At 30.3% G+C, this 26,363-nt stretch overlaps 1 protein-coding gene across 5 annotated transcripts in view; it reads left to right on the top strand.

Moving 5' to 3' along the window:
• The window catches only part of LOC134695613 (eyes absent homolog 1-like), a 100,717-nt gene that overhangs the window by 53,890 nt on the left and 20,464 nt on the right, over nt 1–26,363 (top strand). For 4 of the 5 annotated variants that reach the window (XM_063556908.1, XM_063556935.1, XM_063556917.1 and 1 more), the window contains 9 exons: nt 8,290–8,342; nt 14,631–14,752; nt 17,493–17,570; nt 18,477–18,578; nt 18,905–18,971; nt 19,355–19,503; nt 22,143–22,226; nt 22,427–22,497; nt 24,418–24,559. In XM_063556908.1, the coding sequence (XP_063412978.1) occupies nt 8,290–8,342; nt 14,631–14,752; nt 17,493–17,570; nt 18,477–18,578; nt 18,905–18,971; nt 19,355–19,503; nt 22,143–22,226; nt 22,427–22,497; nt 24,418–24,559 (868 nt within the window). Of the gene's footprint in view, nt 1–6,987; nt 7,134–8,289; nt 8,343–14,630; nt 14,753–17,492; nt 17,571–18,476; nt 18,579–18,904; nt 18,972–19,354; nt 19,504–22,142; nt 22,227–22,426; nt 22,498–24,417; nt 24,560–26,363 lie in introns of those variants that run through there. The other variant, XM_063556926.1, reaches the window with a different exon arrangement.

Consider the following 26,363-nt stretch of genomic DNA (forward strand, 5'->3'; position numbering starts at 1 on the left):
CAATTTTGTGACAAAACAAGTGATTTAGATAATTTACTGTATGAAGGATGACCCTCAACAAGTTTTTACCAACTAAAGAAATGATAATTATAGAGATTGTCCGATAAAGTTTAATGGTCAAGTTTTCTGCAGTATACACCCATTCCTGTACATCCAAGTTTACTGAATGGTGAAAGACAATGTTTAATGACCAGCATTGAAAACATGAATATTTCTTATCCTATAAATCCATTTTCACTGAATGGTCAAAGCCGATGTAGAATGACCAGCTTTGAATACTTAAAAGTAAGGAGACATGGTATGACTGCCAATGGGAAGGACAACAACTTCAACCATTGTAATGCAGGCTCCTGACTTTGGACATGCACATAGAATATGTAGTAGTTATAAACATGGTTGTAAGCCATCAGCTTTCTGGCCACAACCTTCAAAAAACGTGAAAAATCAGTATAAAGAAAGCATAAAAAATTACAAAAGACACAGAGAATAAATAATAAAAGCTACTTCAAAATTCAATAACAGATATAAAAAAAATCTGGATATCCATGATACACAGTTAATTTAGTCTGGATTAGAAGTTATGCCATTGTCTTGCCTTTTGGAAGTAATTTTAAGTGTATCAGGATTTTGTCAACCTTTTAACAGTTAATAATATTTTGTTGCTATATAAATACTTTATATACATAGATGGAAGAATATATTACCAGCAAAATTTGGCGGGATAGAATATTCAAAATATTGGACTTATATAGAAAAATACTTGATAAAATGGATCAGAAGTGGAAATTGTTAGAAACAGCTTTGAATTAACAAACTCAACTATATTATATTTATCTAATTATATCATGTCTTGATTGATCTTTAAAGAGTGGTACTTAATTTTTATAATTTATGTCTTATACTGTAGAATGTAATTTCTAAAAAATAAAAAAATCAACCAAAAAAAAAAGTATTTAAGCTTAGGCTCAAGCCCAATAACAGACCATTTTTTAAACTAGACTTTTCAAGGAAAATATTGGTAAATAATTTCTTGATGTTAGGTGGTCAGGCAGTTTCCAAACAGTAATTTCCAAATAACTTGAAAACGCATTGATGAAATTAAATTTTAATATGTTGCTACTAGATGAAGCTCAAGATCGATTTTCGTGATTTTCGATTTTATTGTTGTTGAGTTGTACAACTATAAGTAGCAAAAAAGTGATACTTAGGGCTTCTCCATGCAATAACTTGAAAACACTTCATGTTATCTTTTCAAAATTGAATATATATTGTTTCTTGTGTCTAAATGAAGGTCAAGGTCAATTTAAGTTTTTATCTTGTTGAGTTGTAGACCTTAAAGTAATGAAAAGTGGTACTTGGATTGACTTTTGCTCTCCCATTTCTGAACCGACAAAATTTTATTTAACTTGTCTGTTGAATACTGTTTGGGGGCCTGAGATTAGCAAATAGTTTTTACATGCAGGAAAATCCGTTTTGCTGTCAATTTATTAAACAGCCTCTGGTTCAAGAATGAAATATCAATTAGTACACCTCCAACAGATTTAGATATAGACATCATATGCCAAAATATAAATATGCATACAAAAAGAAGATGTGGTAGAGATCATCATTTGGCTTTCAACAATGAGCAAAGTCCATACAGTATATGTAAGACCATAAGTATAAATGTTTCGTCCTGAACATGTATGAAATATTTGCCACTGGATGTAAAGCAACCAGCAATCAATCAAGCATAAGTATTGTCAACTGAACAGCAACATGTGATTAGATATGTATTAAACCTTAGGGTTTGTAAAAGCAAGGGGAGAGTAGGGATTCACTGAGTATAACGTTATAATTTATAGACTTTTTTTATAACTATTTTTTATTTCTTTCATATTAAGTGGAAATAATGACCGAACTGGAAACTTTTTAATGAAATTTCAAATTTCCTTATACTTTGAAGAAAAATTAAAACTGTTTTTCCTTAAAGTTTATAGGAGTAATACCTGGGAAACCCTCTGAAAAAACATGTTTTGTGCATGATAAAGTAATTCTTAATTGTGATTGATATTAATATGCAAGGAAAACTTTTGGGAGATCCTGTAAATTGCTGCAAATACTATAAAGAATGCATGTGTTTTATAGGGTAAGCCAATGCATATTGTTGACATTGAATTAAATCTAGTAGAGCTATTATAACCAGCTCTGCAGGCTGTCTAGTTGTTTAATTTGTTCATTTTGGTCCAGTATTTTTTGGACTGTTTCTGTTGAATAACAAGACTATGGTGGTTAAAGTCATTTTTGTGAAGATAATAATTTTATTCTCCCTTTCCATATTGAACTTGAAAGGTTGTTCTCTAGATGTTTTCATAATTTGTTTTGAATTTCAGATTTGTTGCGAATCATTCCTGAATTTATATATAATTAAGTGATTCATATATCAAACAATTTGTTTATATTAAATAGAGAAGCAATGTTACCAATTATATTAATTTCATCTGTAACAAATAATAACAGTCTAATAAATGGAGGATTTTAATTATTTTCTTACCTTTTATCAAAAACATTGAAATTGAAATAATTTTTTTACTGCAGACAAAAGCTTCAGAGTCAGTTGTTTTACCAATGAAATAAAAACAATAGTTTGGTAAGAGGATTTATCAGGGTACTATGATACTTCTTTCCTTTACCAATTAATGACAATAAAGTTGATTGTGGTTTCAGTAATAAAAGGCACCCATCTTTAAATTAGAACAATATTCTTACTGAATCAAAAGATTCAGGCTGATTATAATTGTCATTAATGTAGAGAGAATTGGTGTTGATTAAAATATTTGATGTTTTAACAGCTGACATAAGGCTTAACAAGATAAAGTTTTATTTTATTTGGACTTCATTTGTTCCTGACTGTAGAGTGATAGGACATGAATTAACCCCGCCTCTAGCCAGAGTGACATCGCTAATCAATAGAATATGTTTCATGCTATTCTGCCTTGGCTCCTCCCCCAGCTGGTGTTTAATGACTTTTATAAACCCAATGACAAGACAAGTTGGAGTAAATGTGAATATTAATTAGTGCTGATTAACTTAGAGTTGGTCAGGATTAGTGGGTTGTGCTTGTATACAGAAGGATTAAATTCCAGTAAAAAGTAGCAAATTTGTGTATTATACCTATTGGTTTTCACAGGGATACAGGTAAGATTCCCACCAACAGGTCTGGGCGTGGGGGTGATACCTGATACCCCTCCCTGATCTAATCGTCAGGACAATTTGTCCGTTTTTGCATGTTTTTTTGTCTTGTGATTGAGGAATTAAGATATCTTTGAGGTAAGTGTGACCTTTGTTTTTCCGTCTGTATTATTTTCCGTATTATTTTCCATGTTGTTTGTGTATCAGTTTTGATACCAGTCGGATGTGTTGTTTAAATATGGGTCAGTTTCATTTTACGTGTAACATTACAACTTTGTTACTTTGCTTGCCAAAATCTTAAATAGCCAGTGGCTATATATTGTCAAATTGGAAGTGTTTTGAAATTTAATCAACTGAAAAAAGGTTGATGGATTTTCTTCAGCCTGAATGTAATTTTTCTAACAATTCTATTGAAATCAAGTTTAAGTTTTAGTACTTTTAATTATTTTCCAATGATACATCTTAAACAATTTTTTTCTAAATAAGAATTCCTTACATAAACCCTGAAGGCTATTTAAACATAACATTGCTTCTACTTCAATTTGTTATATTTTACATCATTTGTTACCAGCATCATCTTTAAAATTAACCAAGTAAAATTTAGGATTTTCATTTCGATAAAATATAAAGTCGAAGTTGATCATTTCCTGTAGCCAACCTCCTGTAGGTCTTCAATGTTTACTTAAAACATTTTTTTCCGTAATCCTTTTTTCTCTAATTAGGATCTCAGAGTTGATTTTAAACACTACAATTGTTGGTGAAATGGCGGGTAAACATGGTTCGGCTCTTGATTAAACATAAGGGAGGACATTTAACTACTAAGATTTTTATGTTAGTTGTTTGTACAAAATTACTCTTCTTTAGACTTTAAATTTACTTAGCGTAAATTACCATTCTACAAAAATTTAGAATTTACTTTGTTTGTTTTTTACATTTTTAAAAGGATTTGGTATGAATACTATTTATTTTAAAGTTTTTAGCTGTTATTACGATGTAAAGAAATTATACCATATATTTTACTGTTCTTTTTTTCGAATCGATGTACATCTTATTTCAAGTTTTTGGTTTTGACAGAAATTTCGTTTTGTTAAAATTTATTGTTATTTTGATGTTTTAAATTATTTCATCAATATTTATGTTAATAACACGAAAAATATAATTTTATGATACAAAGAAAGGAATTTGTAAAAACTCAATCAGTTAAAATATAGGAATAAACCTATTCTACTTAAATGAGAAATATTTCAAAATAAATTTTTGAACAAATATTTCTGTTGAACAAAATTGTGAAATAAATATAATTTTGATTATAAACCTTTTGATGTGTGTAGCTGACTTAATTAGCAACAATTTCCTTATTTAGCTAATAGTTTTTAGCGGAAAACATCAAAAGAATTTTGTCAGAAATTTTAACAATAGAAAAATTGAAATAATTGCTGTTAAAAAATAGACATAAATGATTATAAATAATTTCCGTAAAGTATTCGGCTTTAACCTTTCAAGAGAATTGCTATAATAGGTAAATTACAGTGTTAAAAGTTGTAAATCCTAAAGATTCTGTCATTCATAATTATTTAATAGAACATAATATTTTGTGAGCCCGGGTGAAGAAGTTTTCGTGTGTGATTCAATAGTTCTTTTTAATATCATATTAGAATACCATTAAAATATAACAATATTTGTGTAAACTCTAGGATGACAGATTCATTTATAAATTTTGTTTGTTTTTCTTTTTGTATTTTACAAATTGTGAATAGCGGACTTTAATTTATTTATTTTTTTTATATTTGACAATATTACCTTTTTAGTCAAATTGTCAAATCTTAAGAATTTACAATATAAGGCATATAAAATATAGAAACTAAGATATTTCAATTATATTTTTGTCACTTGTTTATTCCCTCAAAAAATCTTACTTTATTTTGTATTATAAATATCGAGAAGTTGAAAAGAACGATGACACCTGCTTCTTTTACCTATATTTAATTCTGTTGTTATAAATATTAATTATTTCTATTAAGCCAGTGCCCACATAACCCATTGTTTTGAAGGAAATATGATTCTCTTTAATTTCCTTGTGATTTTCCTGTTTTCACACATTTCCTGAGGTGATATAAATCCTACCAGTCCACAAGTGGTCAACTTCTGGTCACCTGTTAAGGTACCAGTACACCTGTCAGGTAAATCCTTTGATGTTTTACCTATAATTGTTGTCTTTGTGATGTGTTGTTTCTGAAAGGATAACTGTAAACGAATAATTAAGCCTTTATATATCTCTGTGATTTATCTAATCGTGTAAGTAAATTAATATCTATATTGTTAAAAATTATACAGTTCTTTCCTGATGTACAGATATAACAAAAAAATAGGAACTTTTATAAGTAAGAATTCTATATTTTAGTACCGTAAGTTGATATATACTTTCAATCTACTTGTTGTTTGCTGTGTTGTAAAAACATGACGGAAACGAAGCTAATAATTTTCATTGGTATCTATATGACTGGAGTCGCTCCTCAGATTTAAACATTGTTTAGAATTTGCTTGAGCGATCAGTTTTGTTTTTGTTAAGAAAGATTCTGTTCAAAGTAGATTTTTCCTCAATATGATCAGCTGTGCATACGTTTTAACAGATCATATCAATGACTATGGGACAATGCTTTTCTTTACACAGATTTTCAAAAGTGTTCCTATATCGTCTTTTAATGTATAAAAGCAAACATACCATTAAAAAATTTAAAGACAAAGTTATAAATATTTAACAAGACAAAAGTGTATGTTAAATATTTGTCAAGCAATACTGACAATCTTAAAGTTCCATTTAAAAAATTGAAGTATATTTAGGTGAGATAATTGTTTAAAAAAATAAAGTGGAAAAAAAATCATGAGAATAAGGACGTTTTGTGTTAAGCAGCAGAAGGAAAAACTTTACCACTCAAAATATTTATAAGTGATTTATGTATTAATTTTGACAAGTTTATCACTGAACTTGCTATAAATTCATTTTCCTGCTGCTGTTTTGAGAAATGTTGGGATTATTTTGATAATACGAAACAGATGTTTTCTCCAGTTTTAAAACATACAGAAGTTAAAATCATGTTCACAGTCTTGTATAGATTAAAGCCAATAAATATCTTACATTTTCTTTGATGCTGTATTTTTTGAAGAATTAATTCAAATTGATGATAACTTAATATTTTACATATATTTCTACAGAAACAGAGAGGAGGTTTATAAAACTGCTTTGTGTAAACTATTAAATATCAACTTGTGACGCCTGTTTTGTCAAAAGAATGTAGTCAAACATTTTTATGATTTTTTTATATCTTGATGATAATAATAAAATTATTAATAATAATAATTATATTTATAAAAGAATTATTATTAATAATAATAATGAAAAAAATATTTATAATTATTTATATATTTAAAGAGGTTTATCAAATTAATTTTCACTAATCTTGCTTGAGGCCTTCATGAAGTGAATAAAAACGACATCATTACATATAGAAGAAAAAGATAATTTTATAGATACATTCATATCATAATATATTGATAATATGTATTAAGTTAACTGATGGCCAATTTCATAATTTTCTCATTAATTCTATGCATTCTTTACCTCTTCTTTGAAACTGTTTAAAGCCTGTCTTGGTATTCCTTATGTTGAGGAAAAGATTTGTTTAATTAAGTGATTATTAATTAGTTCTGAATGTTGTAATCCCACTGTGTTGTCAAATCTTTCACATATGGCTTTACTCACTGTAATCAGAAGAAAATCTCAGCCTGCACAGTTTCTGACACATATGTTTGACCTGTTTTCCTTGAGATAATGGCTGATTTTGTGTAGCCACGTTTTTTTCTGTTGGATTTTTGTGTTGTGTATATGATTAAGGATGATTTTGGGGAGTGAGAACCCCAGTTTTGCTTGGTTGGATGACTCTCCCCCATCTTCTCCACCTCTGGTGAGTTTACCCTCATATTATCATGTAATTATGTACCCATTATATACACAATTATTCCATGCTGATTTTGACATTTAATTGAAATAAAATGGATATTTGTTTACTTTTATACCCTTTATCCATGTTATGAATTGCAAATTGATTTTAAATGATTTTTCCTAAGTTTATCAAATTAGTTATTTGTAGAGTGTGACCTTGACATTGGATAAGACAATGGTTGTTTGACAGGTGCTTGTATTATCCATTAACAAATGCATGTATGTGTGTTTATGTGCTGCACATTTATGTACACATGTATATTATAAATCAAAAGATGGGTGTAACAGCCTATTGTTATAATTCTATTCAAACCTACAATGTTTTGGGCAGAGATGATGAACTAATGCAATTTCCTAAAAATACTGGTACCTCAAAAATAAATGTTACCATAGATAACTGCACATACCACCATCAACCAACTTGTCAAAAAAGAAAATGCACATTCAAAGACTTACAAACAATGTAGATGTGATTTATAGTTTTCTTTGGTATTATGAGTCAAAAATGTTAGATTTCATTTATAGTTTTCCAAACATGTAAAACACAATAAGAACGTGTATAGTAAAATAAGTAAACCCATATTTTCCTGTGTATGACAGTAATAATAGGCTGAGGGAATGTAATTGTGGATATTTGGAAACAGAACTGGACTTATTGTAATGCAAAATAGCTTTGCGCTAAAAAAATATTTGTCTGTCTGATGACATTAATGAGATGGAAAGAGGGATATTGTCAAATATTTCTACAACAGCTACATGGAAATTTTAAATGAAAAATAAATACCAAAACCTTTTAAATAATAAATAGGTGTTTTAGAATGTCAATCCTAGGAAAATGAACATTATCATCAGAAATAACAAGTTCTTTATAAACTCTCCAAAGAGAGCCAGTGGTCATTTTCTTGACATTTTAAATGACTGTTTTCAGTATTTGTTGAATTAAAATCAGCGATTTAATGACTTTTTCAATGATAGGTAGAGAAAAGCTTGAGTTTATATTGTATGGTCTTTTGGTTAGGTTAGGGGAAGTTGTGAATTGTGGAGTTGATCGCGATAGATAGAATAAAGATTTGACAGATTTAGGCTTTAGGCTTACGAATTTCTTCTGTAATTTACAGGTGAAGCGAGCAAGGAAAGATAACAGCTTAGACAATAACCTTGTTGACGATCGGTGAGTACAATATAACTATTGCGGAAATTCTGTAGTTGCAAAATAATAGATATGGAAATATACGGTAATAGATGAAACAATACAGCTATAATTTCGGTTTATTGTCTAATGAATGGTTGGTCACTTTCAGGTTCTGAAACTAAATTTAAAACAAAAGCAAGATATGATCATTTGCATCATTATATAGTGTATGAAAAGCTGAGATGTGCAGAAAGAATATACCAACTCCCACTCAGATTCTCTAGCAATTGGGAAAAGTTAATATATATCTTATTTCTGAATTTGTATTATCCGCCTAAAGAAATCAAACAAAGCTCATACAATTGTTTCTTTAATAGATTGTTCCAATCCCGTTGCATTTGCACTTTTTAAAATATATGTAGCTCCAAAGGTTTCTTCTTAAATTAATAATAATATTTTGGGTATGCTGCATTATAAGCCCTCTATATTTGATGTATGTCAGGGGCTGTAAAATGTGAGACTCAGAAGGTCTTAGTCAAACACCTCCCAGCAACTTGCAACAGGAGGAACAATAATAAAGATGTAGTTCCTATGTTTATATCACTTTTTTCCCCCTATGATAGGAGGTAGATGTCTGATCCACAACGTATACCTTATTTTCCCATCTTTGGAACTTAAAGGAGATGTTAGCTTCTTATTAAATTTTTTGTGTGCAAATCAATTACACAAATATTATAACATCTATTCATGAAAGCAAACACTGTATTCCTGCAGCTATTTGCTTGCATAATGACCTATTGAACAATATACATATATAATATATGTACTGACTAGTCAAGGTTTTCATTTGTTTTGATAATGTAACTTATATTTCTGTTGATGCAAATTGAGACTTGTACACAGAACATTTTATTTTGACCAATAATGATGTGGAAGTTCAGGTCATGGGTGAAGTAAACCATTAAAGTCATTAGGGTCAAGCTATTACCAGGTGAAGTGACCTCTAGACCCAAGACAGGAAGTGGTGGGCATTATAGACTCAGCTTGACAACTACTGTTCTCTGCTTGTAAAGGTTCAAAGAGCAAGCATGTGCTTTTCTGGAATGCAGCTCTTCTTCAAATATTTTACTGCAATTTTACCCCATTTTTACTTCAGTAATGTGTACAAATGCAGATCAAAATTCTTAAAGTGCTTTTCAGTAAAGAACTAAGGAACATGTTATAAAAATAAGATGAGTTTGGAGTTAGGTTTACATGGGAGAATAACCCCCTTAGAAGTAAAGGCAAATACTGGTCAACTCAGGGTCAGAGTGCCTTGGTAGAGTGACATGTCTACCTTCATTAATTGCTACCTTGTAAATTACTTTTTAATCTGACTCAGATAGTCTGTCTTGTACAAACCAGGGTTCATTGAACCTGATAAGCATATAATATTTGCCACTGAACAATAAATACCAATCCATCCATCCATCCACCCATCATTTTACACTCATTACATTATACCATATGAAAGACCTTATGTGGGTCAGTGTGGCTTTTATTACATAATACAGCATTGTGTCTAGTACTGTCATTGTTGCCAATCCTTACTTACAGCACCTCATAAAAGTTCTAATTAAATCTTAATGAAAGTCTTAAATTATTTTCTGTCTTTAAACATGTCACATATATAATAAATATTTCAAAATTAAAATTTTAATTTAAAAAAATTAAAACAGTTTTCTTAAAGTGAAACGGGAAGATCTAACTGATGCTAAGTACCACTGTATCATATAACTACACATATTAAAACTTCCTGAATTCATACCATACAGTGGACGACGGTAGGTTTAAATTATTGTTATTGCAGAAAAAAATAGTTATTTGTTAATTTTCATAGATTAATTTTAGTATTGAATTCCATCGCATTATCAATTTTATTTTTTGAGAATAGGATCATCTTTTGTATTCATCTCTTCTTGTAGATTGTGGCATAGGGTTCATAAATGATAAACTCACAGGTGCAATATTGGATGTTTCATTCTAAGACTGGATGGTTTGAAAACACCATATGTTAAGATTCAATATTTATATTTTAAACTTGAATATTGTTTACCTTATGCTTTTGTGACATTTCAAAAGAGAATTTTTTTCTAACAAGGCTGTTGCATTGCCCTATAACGTTCCAAAGATATATCAAAAGTTTTGCACCATTGTGTTAAAAACTCTTGAAAGCTATGAAATTGTTACAATTTACATTACTAATTAAAAATGAATTATTTGTACATAAAATTTGAGTAGAGCTTTGAATATTGACCTAATGTTAAAGATAAGGTACTTAAACAGACTACAGGGTCAAAGTCTAGCAGACTTGATGTAAAAAGACAGTCAAAGAATGTGCAAGGTGATAGAGAAAAGCCGTCACACCCATTCCTTATGTTATTACATGGTTACTATGTATCAGGTCAGTCAGTCTTGTTTTTAACTCTTTTTTAATGTATTATTGCACATTATGATATTGATTGGTCTGTTATATTGTCAGTTATAACAACCTTGGATAAGTGTTTTTCTAGATCAGTGGAACTAAAGATCGGATCTGTTAATTGTTAGATTACCTTAAGGATTACTTAGTCTTTTGTAAAAAACAGTAGGGTCAGCTTCATTTTAAAATGAGTTACTACCAGTTTATTCATAATTCTTATATTGTGGACATTTGTTAGCTTGTGAATGGCTGGTTTTTCTGTTTGCTGGTTTCTCCATCAATTAGAATGATAATGTCCTTGTTTGTTTTGAGAACAGACTGGATACCTGGGCTTTCCTTATATGTAAAACAGGTGAGAAAAACAATTATTTCTGCTACCTGTTCAACAAAAATGTGCATTGACCAGGTGTAATCACACAACTTAACAATATATCTTTTATACTGACGCACATTTAAAATAATCATTGATGATTTAACATCTAAATATGAACACACCACCTGTGAGGGTGGTAGTAAAGACAAAAGATTATAGTCAGGACTTGGAGTGTCCTTTTTAATTGAATGATGAATATTTTTATTGGAAAGACCACATATTTTGTTCTTTGAACTGGAAATAATCTGGTCACACTATGACTTTTATAAATGAGGACATTCCTGAATTTCGTCTTAGACACTATTTCACTTCCTGTCCGTTAAAAAATTGTATTCCCTCTTAATCAAAGAATACCAGAGGAATATAATTATGTTTGTTACAATGTTTTGTATTGAGTGTAACCTACTGCCTTGCATCATCCCCCTGAAGATTGCACAAGTTTGCTCTGAAAGCTGTCATTGGAACACGCCACTTCTCGTACTAATCGTGTAACCATTCAGGACAAATGCACCATTTCCATAAGAAAATTACAACAGCATTGGAATTAATCAGCAGATAATTAATTGGATTTCTTTCCTTTATAGCGATATAATTGTCAGTTTACTCCGTCTTAAGGGACTTCCTCTGAACAACTTTAACGTTGTGCTCTATTCCATTCACAAGTATTTTTACGAGATTCCTTTCTTGTGTGTTGACAACAGTCCATTGTTTGCTTTAAAACAGTCTCATTTCATCAAGCTCATTTTATGTTTGTCGATAAAATATTTATTGCTGCAAAAAAAAATCTTAATTTGTAACCTGCAATTGTATAGAAGAGAGAATGTATTTTAAAGTTTGTAATTTTCTTTACATGGCAGTTGTAAACTATTGCAGTTGTAATAATTGTCTTAGAAAATTGCTTTTATGGAAATGTCAGTTCATAGAAAATATACTGCATTAAACCTAACAGCACCTGCACAAGAGACCATTACTGCAGGAGGATTAAACTGGCAATGATTTATAGAGGGTAGCTTGTCAAGTTTATATCACTTTACAAAACTAATTTGCTGTTTTCAATGTAAAATAGTACATGGTTTTAGCTAATGAGCTTTATATTTTATGTCAAGATATTTTTTGTGCATTCATAAACACATAACATTCCTATAAAGATAAATAGATAGGAAATAATGTAGAAGTTTCTATACACATGGAGAAGTACATATTACCTTGGTAATGGATGACCACAACTTAACAGTCTCACATTTATTTGTCTTTAGTCCAAACAAAGTCATATTGAAACATCACTCAAAATGATAATGGATTTTATTTACAAATTTTTAAGATAATGCTGTGGTATAAATTTCCCCACCCCTTCTCCTTGTTCAAAAGTGAACTGTTTTAAAATACAGTGTATATAAAATAGCAGAGATATAAAACAAAGATATGCACAAACTTGTTAATTTGGTAGTCCATTGGTGTCTTTTATCTGGGACGTTATCCCTATTTTAAATGAGTAACCTATTAATTTATACATAACTACAGGATTGAGCATAGTTAATAATTTTGATGTTGTTTAAGGATTGATTATAGTTGAGTCGAAGTGATAAAACCCATTGATATGCATACAGTAATTACAGGTTGTTGATAAAACAGCTGAACTCTATACAGAAGTACAAATTTGGTACAAAACCATGGAATTCACTGATTTTCTTCCCATCATAGATTTGAATAAAGGCAGGCGTTTGTCCTATTCATGCTTTAGTCCAGATTTATCATTTAGATTACATGTTTTTAGGTTATCATAGGTTAGGAAAGCTATTACCATGATGATGTAGTGTATCTAACTTATTTCAAACTTGGATGCTTCATCAAATTTTTGTTATTACATTTTACAAAACATGTTAAAATTATTTCCAAAGAAAAGATATTGAAATGATTTTATAAATACAATTATAGATTATGAAAGGTTCTTATGACAGCTAAGCAAATTTAAACGCTGGGAATGTTTTATATTGTATGCTTTTCATTTGAATATTCCAAATTGTTACTCAACCAAGGATTTCTGAAGTCTGAAATAGTACTTGTGCTCCATAACTGAATCTAACATAACATTCCTAGACATCATCTGATGACCAGAAACCCCCTGCTTATTTCTCAATTCTATGAATAGTAAGCATGTCTTTCCCACAAGTAATGGCTGAATATATTTTGAAATAATAATCTAGATGGCAGAAACTATTTACTATTTCTATTAAGTGCAATGGCTTTCTGTGAAATGTTGATAGTGGTTGAAGTCTGTGTGTATCATTCTGAATGTTTAGAGATTATTTGAGATAACAGCTCCTTAAAGTGTTAATTTTGATGGTCAGAAAGTGTTTACTATTGATTGTATACAATGTTTTTATGCTGTTTTAATTTGTCTGATTTAAACTGTTAATGGCGCTATACAGCATATGTCTGCTGTCTAATTTCCGATATGTCAGGGAACCATTTTATCCCACAATCCATCGTTATGTAGAATCACGGATATAAATTGTTATTTCCTTAGAATCAATAATCATAAACTGACACACTGAGAATATCTACATCATAAAATAGTTACATTTTTCTAAAATGTAGCCTTTTAGTTGTCAGCAGGTCAATTTGTTAATGCTTGTAGTAAGAGATGAAAAAATCTATGGAATGGTCTGTATCTCTGTCAGTAGTGTGACATGGATACCAGTTTTAACTATGGATTGATATGGAATATGTGTAAATATAACTATAAAATAATTGTTGGTCATACTTCCTAATTTGATATGCATTTATATTTTGTGTGATAATCTTACTTGCTCAAGTTCTTTCATCTTCAAAATTCAAGTTTAAAACTTGAAGAACCCCATTCCAAGAAATATCAATGAAATGCTTGAATAAATACTGGGAATGCAGTAGATTTCACACCTTTGAAGTTATCTTAAATATGTTGGACAGAAAGTACCTGGTCTTTATGATTGTTTACCACAAATTAGATTTTAAAAAGTTACACAGATATACCTTAGGTCAACTGAGGTCAATTAACAAATTCTTGGTTTTTGAGAAGCCATTGAATGAGAAAAATGGTTTGTGGTTATTTTGGTTTAAATTTTCTTAAATGTATAAAAAATAATGTAGGCTCACCTGGTTCACAGGGGTAATGAGAGCCACCATGATTACCTTGCCTTCCGTTGTCATTGATCTGGAGATAAAAAAAATGTCATTACCTATGAAACCACAGGACTATCAGAAACCAATTTTTGTCATATCATTAGTGTGTTAAGATTTGAATATATTCCTGGTATTGCTCAACCAATATGGCTGCCATAACTATAAATAGAACAATTATAATTATTTAAATGAATTGAACAGAATAACACAGATTGAACTGTTCAAGTCTTCATTTCGTTGTCTTGCAAGCTCATGTGAGTTAAAGCCATGTATTGCTGACATGCAACTATTGTTAGGTATTTTGCTTATAGATTATTCTTTTATATTTCAGACTTATAGAAGTTTCTCCTTTGTTAGAGCAGTCTTCATTAGATAGTCACCCCAATCATTCACCATTACACAACCAATCAAAAGAATCATCACTAGATCTACCAGTTAATGGCACCACAAATGGTAAGTTATGTGTTGCTCAATCTTAGGTTTTCCCCCTCTGTAGCCTCATTTGGCCATGGTGTGGTCTGACTGTCTTTTCTTCAAAGTTTATGATTGCCCCTTTCGTTGCTTCTTTAAAACTTTATATATATATATATCCCTTCTTAGTATTGATCATTCTATTCTGTAATGCAAAGGATCAAGCATGAAAAATCTACATTTTATAAAATTAAGTGACTGTAGTGTCGGAACATTTCACTTCAAACTGTCCCAAAAAGTATCTTTGGTTTGAAAGATTTTAGAAGGGTGTGCATTTTTTCTTTAAAAAAACTTTGTTATTGTCCTAAATGATCATGTAGCTGATGGAGGTTAAATTTGCCTAGAAGATAACATTTTCATTTAAATTTCATTATTTTTCCATTGTTTGCAGTTTATTGTGAGAATAAAGGCTTTGATAGTTGTCACTATTTATTAAGGTTGTCAAAATGACTAAGCTTCTCCTTCAATTTGCAGACCTGAATTTTTAATTATGGAACACAATTGTTCTGTATTTGAATAGTTTAGATAGAGATTGCTTGAAGATCTGAATTCCTTAAAGACCTACATTCCTAAGCAGTTGCATCAGGTTTATGACAGAAATGAATTTAGGCAGGGTAGAAAAAGAATGGTGCCATCACTTATTTTCCTCTATAACACTTAATCAGAATCATTAAATATATTTTGTCTAGAATATAAAAACCTTTTGAAATCCCCTATGAGTCATTAATTGAAAAATATTTGATTTCTTTATTAAAATCTGTTTATCAGAATTATCTAATGATTGATTTCTTTGTGGCTTAATAAGGCGTAAAATTTATAATTACCTGAATTTTGACAGGGGAATTAACATTCACTTATCTGGGGTGAGAGTAATTAATTTCATAGAGTTTTTTATTCCTGAGGGGAATGTGTGATAAATACCTGTCGATTCTATTGAAGGTCAGACTTTTCTTCATTAAGGATTTCATTTCTGGTCAAACGATTTGAATATGGCACTTGTATTTGTATGGTTTAAAGCTATTAACCTTAAGAATATATTGATATTGATAAGTTAATTTAATTTTTGTGATATAAGTGATTTTATGTGTAAGGTTGAAAATCCTTTGATTTTTGTTTTCACTGACATGGTCTCAGATGAGTAAGAAAACAAATTATGAATGAAATTTAAATTTATTGATACAGTGTGAACTTTAAAACTGGAAAGCCATGGTACACTTAGTACATACCCACCACTTATGTCAGTCTTCAAAACTGTAAAGCAGTGGTACCATAAGTACATATCCACAAATCTTTGCTCAGAACTTAAACTTGACCCCATGTAGGGATAGATGTACAATATGAGTGTATTACATTGTTGGTTTAAGGCACATTTGTTTAGCTGTAAGATTTTTTTGATAGAAGTAAATCAACTAGGTCTGCATCAGTGTAACTATGTAAAGCATCCTATATTGTAACTTCCAGATCTTTAGTAGACTAAGGTTGATAGGTTGCTGCCATGTATTTACATAATTGATCTGATCCACTATAAATATTGTATGACGTTTAGAATAAAGGTCATTTAGGTGTTTATGCTGTTATTGCAGTTGTCATTTGTTTCTTAGATTTGTAATTATTGTCTGCTTTAGGGGTATGTTAGACCTTTTGTTTTCATTGCATTGACTACAAAGAAGCAAGGAAGCGTGGAATGCACCAATTTGGGTGATTTGTAATCATTACATTATAACATAAAAAGACATATTGTTCTGATCATGTGACAAGGAGTTTCCGTAGTAATCTATTCCACTGTCGTCCATAATATGTCTTGGTCATGCAATGCTTCGTAATCATCCATTTTCTCCGAACTTTTCTCTCTGCTGAGATTTAATTAATTTTGCAATAATTGCTGTCATCAATTCAAGTTATATTTAATCAATTTTTGTTTTTCTGAATTAATCTGTATGTCATATTTGATGAATCTTTCGATGATTAGGCTTCGAGAAAACTATTGTGCTTGGTTGCAATAACCGCACCGTATGGCCACGTAATTATTCCACAGTCAAGAAAAGATCTGTCATGTGCCAGTTATTATCAGGGCTTGTTGTCTTGTAAAAAATAGAGGTGATTGTTGTAACAAAGAATATCTATGAATTGTGACATGGCAGTCACTGGCCCTGACCTTGAAGGACATTGAAAGTCTCTCAGGATTATGGCCACAGAATGATACATTGTTAATTATGGATGTTCACCAACTTTTAAGGAAAATGAGTTTACTTTAAATTATTTGTGGGAAAAAATTAACATATGATTTCTTAGTGATACATATGGGAGTTGTGGCTTCAGCCATATTGTCTTATCCCCTAATCTAATATTGACATTCATTTGAGGTTTGTGGCTTAAAATAATGTTTTAGAATGCTAAGTGTTTTTTCCTGATTTTCTCTTTGTAAACATGCTTAGAGGCAAGTTGTAGCCCGCCTATGATCCTTGTGCATGGTTTTTGCTCTTTGGTTTGGTTGTTGTCTCTTTGACACATTCCCTGATATAATTAACAATTCTATGAATTATAGAATTGTCAACAAAATAGATGCCACTGTTAAAGATGAAAAACAAGTAGAGGTAGGTATTATAATACTGACCTGAGATAAAGTTTTCATATTGTGAACTTTCTTTTTTTTATTGCATGATAAAAGCTTGTAGAGCATGTATTTAGATGACTTTTGTATTGTATTTTTGTTCTGTTTTAGGTGGCTTGTCAACAGAAGATGGCACCACTTTCACTAGTGAAGACAGTTGGGTAGTGACGACTGTTAGTTCACCTGTAGGTGTGTATATCTTTTTTATACCATCCAGCCCTGGGGTATATTAACCAATCAGATATTATCAGAACATTTGCATACTTGATATTATGTGTCAATGATATTTAGTATGAAGTTGTATTGGCATTAGCATATCTGATTTCCATGGAGATTATTTGTCCCTGTGCCCTTAGTCATGGTATACTGGTATTTTCTTTGAAGTTTTGCATAGATGAAATGCTTAAGTTTTGCCATTTTAATCTCAACATTTTCATGATGAATAAAAAAAAGAATAAGGATGAGATATATCTCTGTGTCAATAGTGTATACTATATAAACAATATAAGATGTATCCAGTTTTGATTGGAGAAGAGGCTCTTTTAAACAATGAATAAGACATGGTACAGAAGCATCCTATACAAAGCTCTTTATTATAATGTCATTCTGTTATAATTACTGTGTTTGCTTTCTATTATACACAAATTATATAATTAGTCGAATGTTGTTAAGATGATGTGAAGAGGTTCCTGTAATTATAACATCCGTCAAGTTTTTATGAAGTGTGACCACTTGTCAAGAAGGAAGTAAAGGGAGGTTTATTTGACCTTGGACGAGTTGAGGAATTAAGGGTTATTGTCTTTGATCAGGACGTCCTTGGATAATTATATCAAAACTTGATCATAGATCTGCTAACAATCTTCACTTTCCTGTGGCTGTCACAGGACCGTTGCACGTATCTGTCTTGTCCATGGAATAAGCTTGCACAATTTTGAAAATTTATCACATCCTGAAAAAGTATGACATACTTGGCACTGAACATAAAGATGTTTGTGGCAATATCATGCTTATATATTACATCTCAATCAAAAAGACAAATGAATAGTTTTTTGTTGGAATAATGATTTTAAAAGTTTTTAATTTTTAAATTTCCAGTAAAGGCTGAACCTGCAGCAGTTGTATCTAACTCTCCCACCACTATCACATTAGCATTACCGTCCAACACATCAACATTGGAACAAACAGATCCATTAGCAGGTAAAGTCGTCTACTTTATAAGTCAACATGGAAACAAAATTTACATATGTGCTATGAACTTAAATGTTTATTTTCCATGATAATCCTAGCAATATGTTTTCAATTTGGGTACTATTGTTTCAGGATAATCGCAAAAATGTATTATTTGTTTTTATCTTTTTAAAACTGGATATATTATAGTTTATCAGGTATTTGCATAAATTATTAAGCTTTGTGGAAAATCATATTGTATATGTGTTCTTGGGAACTAATTTGTAAATAAAATATATTGTAAATGAAATTTTGTCAATCCCATGTTTGAATGTGTTTATTCTTTAAACTTTCAGTAGCCACAAGTGAGATAGACAAGAGTGCAGAATTAACACCCACAGATTTAACTAATTTCTTAAACAGGTAGGCATCATGATTTTAGTCAGTTAATATGCATTTTATGCGGTAAAATACTGTTAACACACAAATCTTCAACAATAACTTTTATTAATAAAAGTACATATTATATCGGGTGAATTTTTCAATGCTTTGAGTAGAGGAAGTAGGGTCCAATTAATTTTTTTTCATATGAAAATCAGTTATTAACTTTGTATAATTGATTGATATTGGCTAGGCTTTGAAAGAAAAAAGTCAAGCACATAACTATTGTTTAATTCTTAACAAATGTTTGACTGTACAGCAATATTAAATGGATAGATGTAACATATGGCATTCCAAAGCTGAGAGCACATAATAATATCACTACATTATTATATATAAATAACTTATTATTTATCATTTTTCAGTGCTACCATACCAATAGTTGTATCATCTGACGGCAGTGTTCAAATACTAACGACAACAACAGCCATGAATACGTACCTTGGTCAGAACTCATTCCCTAACACAGGATTCTATCCACCCCAGTATGCTGGAGCAGCTTATGCCCCAGAATGTAAGTAGACTTATCAATAGGTCACCATTCCTACACCCAACAACTTATTATTGGTATAATGATAAGCTCACACACTAAATTGCAAGCATATATTCTAATAGCTATGACTGTCAACGCATAGCCTGGTCAGAATGTTTTGCCTATTGGAGAATTTTGGTTTTGTCAACCATTATATTATGGGATTAGGTTGTAATCAAGATTCCCTTGTAACTTTTACATTGGAAAGTTTGAAAGATCAGGTGCTGCCATGAATTTTAAATATTTAAAACTTCACACAAAATGGAAAGTTTTTACTTATTTTAATCTACTTTTACAACTGATCTCGACAAGTTGTAGACATTTTCTTTTTTCATTAGGTTTTAAATCCTTGGAAACTGACTTGTACCTTTGTTTTTTGCTTTTCATGTACTGATTTTGTGTCATGGATGCCCCTTATTCTTTGTTTTTCTTTTAGATTAAATTTAGAATAAAAAATTTGTTAAATAGATATGTTTTTATTGAAAGTTTGGCAACACCTAACCTGAGAATAACTTAATTATTTAATTTTCACATCAGTGTGTTAGTAAATTTGTTTTTTGGATGTGTTCCTAAGAATGTACTGTTTTTTCCACCTCATTTAACTTAATTCAGTTTGACTTGAACATTAACAGTCGTTAATGATGTAGTTTTTAGCATCTGCTGTATTTTAGATGTTGTAATATTTTGTCTTTTTACAATAATGCATTGTCTCAGTCATGTAGATTAATTTTAAGGTTTGCCGATAGGGATCGGTAAAATGGTGGTCAGATGTTTCTCTGAAAACATATCTGATCATGATGGCGGTGGTGTTAACTATAGTGCATTGCATAGATAACCATTTGGTCACATGACCACAATAGAATATATTACGCTGAATTACTTTTTATCCAAGATCTGTTGATTTCATTGTGTTTGAATATTTTTCGTTGATTGCCTTCTTTTATTTGTAGATAATGAATTTTAAACAGAATGTACATTTTGAAAATAAAAAGAACAATCAGTAAATAATCATGATCAAAGGATCTTGTTTGTTTTAAATTTAAATGATAAAAGAAAAAGTTGTTATTGTTTTGGAATAGGGAATGTTAAGTACACATTTTTAAGTGAAATATTAAGTTTTAAGCTTTAAACTGAATTCTGTGTGAAATTTGGTAATATCTATCCCCTCCAACTGCTTAAGAGTATATTCTATTATCACTACAAAGGAGAGGCTCCCAATACAGCTGTACCTATTGTGAAACAACTATGGCAAATGAAATACAGAAACTGAAGCTGTAATGATTTGTAAAGGTCGGAAGAAATACAAAAAAAATCTATGACTGAAGTTAAATTTGACAACCATGCAAAAATGAATCCCATTTCAGTATATGTTTATAAAAAGACCTTACATTGAGAGAAGGTTATGTGTTACTTTATCTGTCTATAATAAACTTAGATTTTCTTAATAAAACTTATTTCCATAATAATTATTTTGTAAGGGACACTTTTTTAAATGAACAAAACATTTTAAAATCTTTTATTTCATGATCATTAAGAAGCATCAATAGCACTGATTTATATTCGAATTTGAATAGTGTGAAGGTCAATATGTCAGAAGATGTATATATACTTTAAAAACATCATGTGAATAACTATTTCCTTTAGTAGAAATAGTTTGAGGGTAAAAAACATGTTATCCTACTGTGAATTGTATATAAATAATCATGGCAAGTTAATCGTTGGTATATTAATTCAGATTCATTTAAAAGCTTGCAGGTGTTTTGGGATAAAGCCTGATTTATGATCTTTTAAGAGTTTTAAACCCCTTAAATGAAACATAAATATTCTTCTACCATTCATATAAAATCTGTAGCTTTGATTGGTTTGTGCTTGATTTATATCCATTTTACATTTTTTGTAGGTTTTAATATAAATTATTTTTGCTGTGAAACTAATCATTTAAGCACTGGCACAACCTACCCCCATTGTAGCATGTTAAGAAAATAATAAATTTATGGAGAGTTATGAAAAATAAACTTTTTATGTTTTCTTTGGATTTGTCAACTTTAATATGCGTTCCAGTTTCATTAATTGAAAAATCATTAAACTTTAGAAAGTATGTGAAGCGTTAAATGCATTGAATGATTTTATAGTAGAAACACGGACAGGTAAAAAATTTGATTAGCTGTTTATGACGGGTAAAAATGAACTCCAGGGGTGACTTGATAAAATTGGTGTCGTGACGGACAGTGTACATATTGATCCTTCATCCTAGACATTTGTTTAGCTTTTGTAGGTTGAATAGTAATCACAATTTACACACGCTGAGTTTTATTTTCCATAGAATTTTGTATCACAGTTTTCTTGTTGTCCTGGGATGAGGATCCTTTGTCACCATTTTGTGCCCGTTGTTACTTTTTGTTCCTTTCGGCTGGTGTCCAAGTGGTCAGTGTGAATAACATTTGACTTTCTAGATAGCCTTTAATGATTCCCTCTATAAAAGAGTATTCTAACAGGTGAGACTGCCTCTGGTTAACTGTCTAATCAGGAATTTAAAAAAATGTTCTAATAAAAACAAAATATATCTTCAGAAGAGCAATTAATTTGATAACAGCTTAAGATGCCTTCCCATTTATTTACAGTAAAAATAAAGACTCAGGCAGGAAACCAACAAAACTATTTAAGTTACCAAGCAGGCTACAACCAGACAGCCGCTTATTGCTTCAGTGAGTATTTCTTTTACATAATCGTGTTTCACAAAAATATTTTTTGGAGAAATGATATTTGTAAATGATAATACTATTATTTGTAAAGTACATATTACTTTTGGATTATTATTATAAGTTTATCTTGAGTAAGGCTTTATTATTCATTATTTTTCTCTCTGTTATACAAATGACTAGACTACTTGTTGTTTGTGTTTCAGATCCACAAGTACCGTTTACAACCAACTCCACAGCAGCAGCAGCCGCGGCAGCCGCATATCAACAGTCATCGGTAAGTTTATCCTGAAGTTCCCTAAAGAATTAAGGGTGTTTTGAAAACTGTCACCCTCCCCTTACATCAACATAGGTATGCTTTTAATACTTTCCTTTGGATTTTATAAAAATACAATATAAGGTAGAAATGGGAGCAAATGTTAATGAAACAAAATACAGGTAAAACTAATGTTAGAAATATGAGGGGGTCTCAAAGGAATAGGGCTTTAAGAGAAAGAAATCAAATGAATTGTCACCCTTTGAGGCCCAAAAAGGTGAGGGGAGAAATGCATATTACAGCTGTAAGTTAAGGTAGATACAAACAGAATGATCAGGAAGGTGCCAAAAAACAAGAAATACAAATTTGAAAGAGGGAAAATTTATCAAATAAACATTTTTGTGGCAGTAAAAAAAGATTATTTATTAAAAATTTTATACAACACAATTATTTTTATTATCTGCATAAAATATCAAATTTTGACAAAAAATAAATGTAGCTTTATTCCCAAAATGGCAAACTCTAGTTTTTCATTGTTTATGAACTGACGCATATTCTATAATTTTCATTAACTTGTGATAATAACATTCATATCCTTTCCTATTCTCCACCAGATTATTAAGTACGATAAGAATATGACTTATATAGTCGCTTTATTAAATCTATATTACCTTATTTATTTGGAAAATTAAAATGATAAAAATATCAGTTGTTTAAATCTTTCTGGAAAATAATTTAGTATTCATGATATTAAGAGCATCTGAATGGATTTATAAAAATTTATGTATCTTTCAAATTTATTATATGCAATAAAAATGGTAATTTTGTGTAATTTTCCCCAGTTATACATTGGGAGTTTTTGACGAGTATTAAAAACCTGATTAAAATTAAAGTAATTTAATGAAAGATTAAGTGATTATATGTAAATTTTGAAGTTATGTTATATAAAATATAAATTCATGTCATCTATAAATTTGTTATTGATGATCTGTACTGACATTCATACATACCAATAGAATTCAAGGGAGGTTTTCAAATTATTAAAATTTTCATAAGAAAATTAGTAAATCATAAAAAAATAATTTAAAAATGTATACATTGACCTTGTTTTATATGATATTGAGGTGTTGGTTGGTTAACATCAGTTTTGGGGAAATAATTAATTCAGAATTTGAAAAAAATCACAAATGTTTGCTAAGATAGATAGACATGTACAGATGTTTGGAGCCAGTTAGATTAGGATGGTTTGTCCCAGACAAAGATGACCTTAGTTTTATATCTTAAATTATTGCAGACTCTTCTGTTTAGGGTATAGACTCCTATTTTGTTACTTTTCCCTTTAAACTTTACTTTTTACTTTGCCGTGAAGACCGTTCTGTTACCTTTATTTTTGATTGATGTCTTAAAGCCTTTAGTTTTGTCCAGTCTTTAATTTTTGGCTTCTGTGTTTATGCCCTTACAGTTTTCTCTCTGTATTTTTGAATAGCTCCATCTGTTTAGGTACTTTTCTAGATTTCTGGTGTTTTTTTCATGTTTGACAAATCTACCTTTAGGCTGGAGACAAATATGAAAAGTAAACATGAAAGAATTAGCTGTAATTTTATATTTTGTGTGATATGTGGTTTAACATTTTTTTAATGAAACATTTGTTTTCTTGTAGACAACACATTTTTTTTAAAGTAATTAGTACCATATCATTGTTATATTGATGTGGTATTGAATATATATCAGGTATTGTCCACCAGATAATATCTGCAATGGAATTAAAGAGAAAAAACCCAAATGATTTTGCAGGTAATATAATATTAGTATTATAATGATACAAGATAAACCATATCAGCATAGTTTCAAATAGTTTTGATATTGGCTTTTATTTTTTTCTTATATTTGGCTTTCTTTTGATGATTTTGGTATCAAAGTTTGATATTCTTTGTTTTTCAGGGAATCGATGGCTTCAGTTATAACTATCCTGGTGGGAATCCATACTACCCAAGCTATCAGCTGGCAAACAGTACGACTGCTACAGCCTCACCGTCAAACTCACAAGTGTACACATTGATGGATACCCCCACAACAACAACAGGTCAGTTATAATTTAAATATCTAACTTTTACGTCAGAGCTTTTATTAACAAGAAATAAACTTTTGAAGCGAGCATTTGTACAGCAGGAGATTTGGTAGAATTTTTGCTTATTGAGCTTCAATTCAGAGGTAGTCTTGTCTTTGAAGAAGCTGTTAATGGCTTATCAAGCACTTATTATATAAGTCTGGATTATGTGGCACTTGATTTTGATAATGTTAGTTTTGGAGCTTTTGTCTTGGTAGTAGTCTTCTGTATGGAGCACCTACCGTATAGAAAGGTCTTGGTATCGTATAAAATGGAATAACAATATCTGGCATAACTTCAGTCTTTGTTTTACAAACAATGTTAGCATTAAAAAGAACAGTAAATAATAAATCTTTGGTTGTTTTTGAAAATTTTAGACCGAAAAGAGAGTCATTTCACAAAAAATTTACTTTTTTCAATTCCTTTTTGAAAAAATGGTTTGTAAAAATAAGTGTGAAAGGTAATTGGATCAGTATTGTGTTTTTTATTTCAAAAATAAAAAAAGAAACAAAAAATAAAAACAGTATATCAACTTTATTAGAATAAAATTATTAGGTACTGGCTTTTCAGCCAAGTCTGATAAAAATACTACCCTTAAGGCATTGTATGTTAATAAATATTGTTTTTGTAATTGCAAAACTGTTTTTATTAATATTTGTCTGTTATACACTGTTATTTTATATAACATCCATAGTTACAATGGTAGACGGTTAGATCTGGTCATTGAAGCTTCTACTGCTTGTAAAGACTGACACAGGCTTTGACAATTACACTAACAATGAATTAGAAACGACAGGATTTTAATAATAGCTATGTATGTGTAATCGCCAGTTTTCTATAGGTGGATGTCAATTTGATCGATGGCGTATTCTGTAGCTGGCACGAATTATTCTGTTCTATTTTTAAAAGCTTTGAAAAAAATAGACAAAATAAATTTCATTTAAATATTTGAGATAAGTGATAAAGTGTTTTGATAAGTTACTGTATCTTAAATAATAATTATCTTCTTTATAAAATTGTCTTTTTGTGGCCTTGGGTGTTTTAATGGCCTTTCATTTTCTTCTACTCTAGCTCTGAAGTGTGTTTTAAATATGGTGTCTGCTTCTATTTTTGTGAGATATTCAAGTATTTATATTTTTACATTTTTTGTTTCATAGACATGGCAGGTTGAATGATCAGTGAATAAATGTCCTTAGATTTATAGCTTGTATACATGATATTAACTTTGACTTGTGTAAGGGAGATCTTATGTCCAGTGGTCTTGTGTATGAGAAAGTTGTTGTTTATGAGAGATTTTACATGAGTTTTACTTAAGAGATATATTATATGTCAAGGTGCTTAGTGGAAGTGGCCTACTAGTGTACATGTCAAGCTGCTTAGTGTATGTGGTCTACTAGTGTATATGTCAAACTGCTTAGTGTAAGTGGTCTTCTAGTGTATATGTGATCAACATTAATGTCAACAAGTTTCCTAGTATATATGAGATGTTGAGGTGTTTAAAAGTTCCTTAGTGTGATGTCAATATCTATAGTGTAGGTGGTCCTTTAAGGTATTTGTGATTCCCTAGTGCAATTAGTCCATGAGTATATATGTCATGTCGATTCCCCTATTGGTCTATTATTGCTTGTGATAATTGTCCTTTATCTGGTTGGACCCTTGTAATGACCTTTCTGTAATGTAATGTGATAGTAGATAAATTAGAACACAGTTCTCTGGTCTTTGCACTTTTATTATCTATTTCACATAGAGATAAGAAGATGTGGTATGAGTGCCAATGAGT

Source organism: Mytilus trossulus, chromosome 1, assembly GCF_036588685.1.
Source record: "Mytilus trossulus isolate FHL-02 chromosome 1, PNRI_Mtr1.1.1.hap1, whole genome shotgun sequence".
Lineage (NCBI taxonomy): Eukaryota > Metazoa > Mollusca > Bivalvia > Mytilida > Mytilidae > Mytilus > Mytilus trossulus.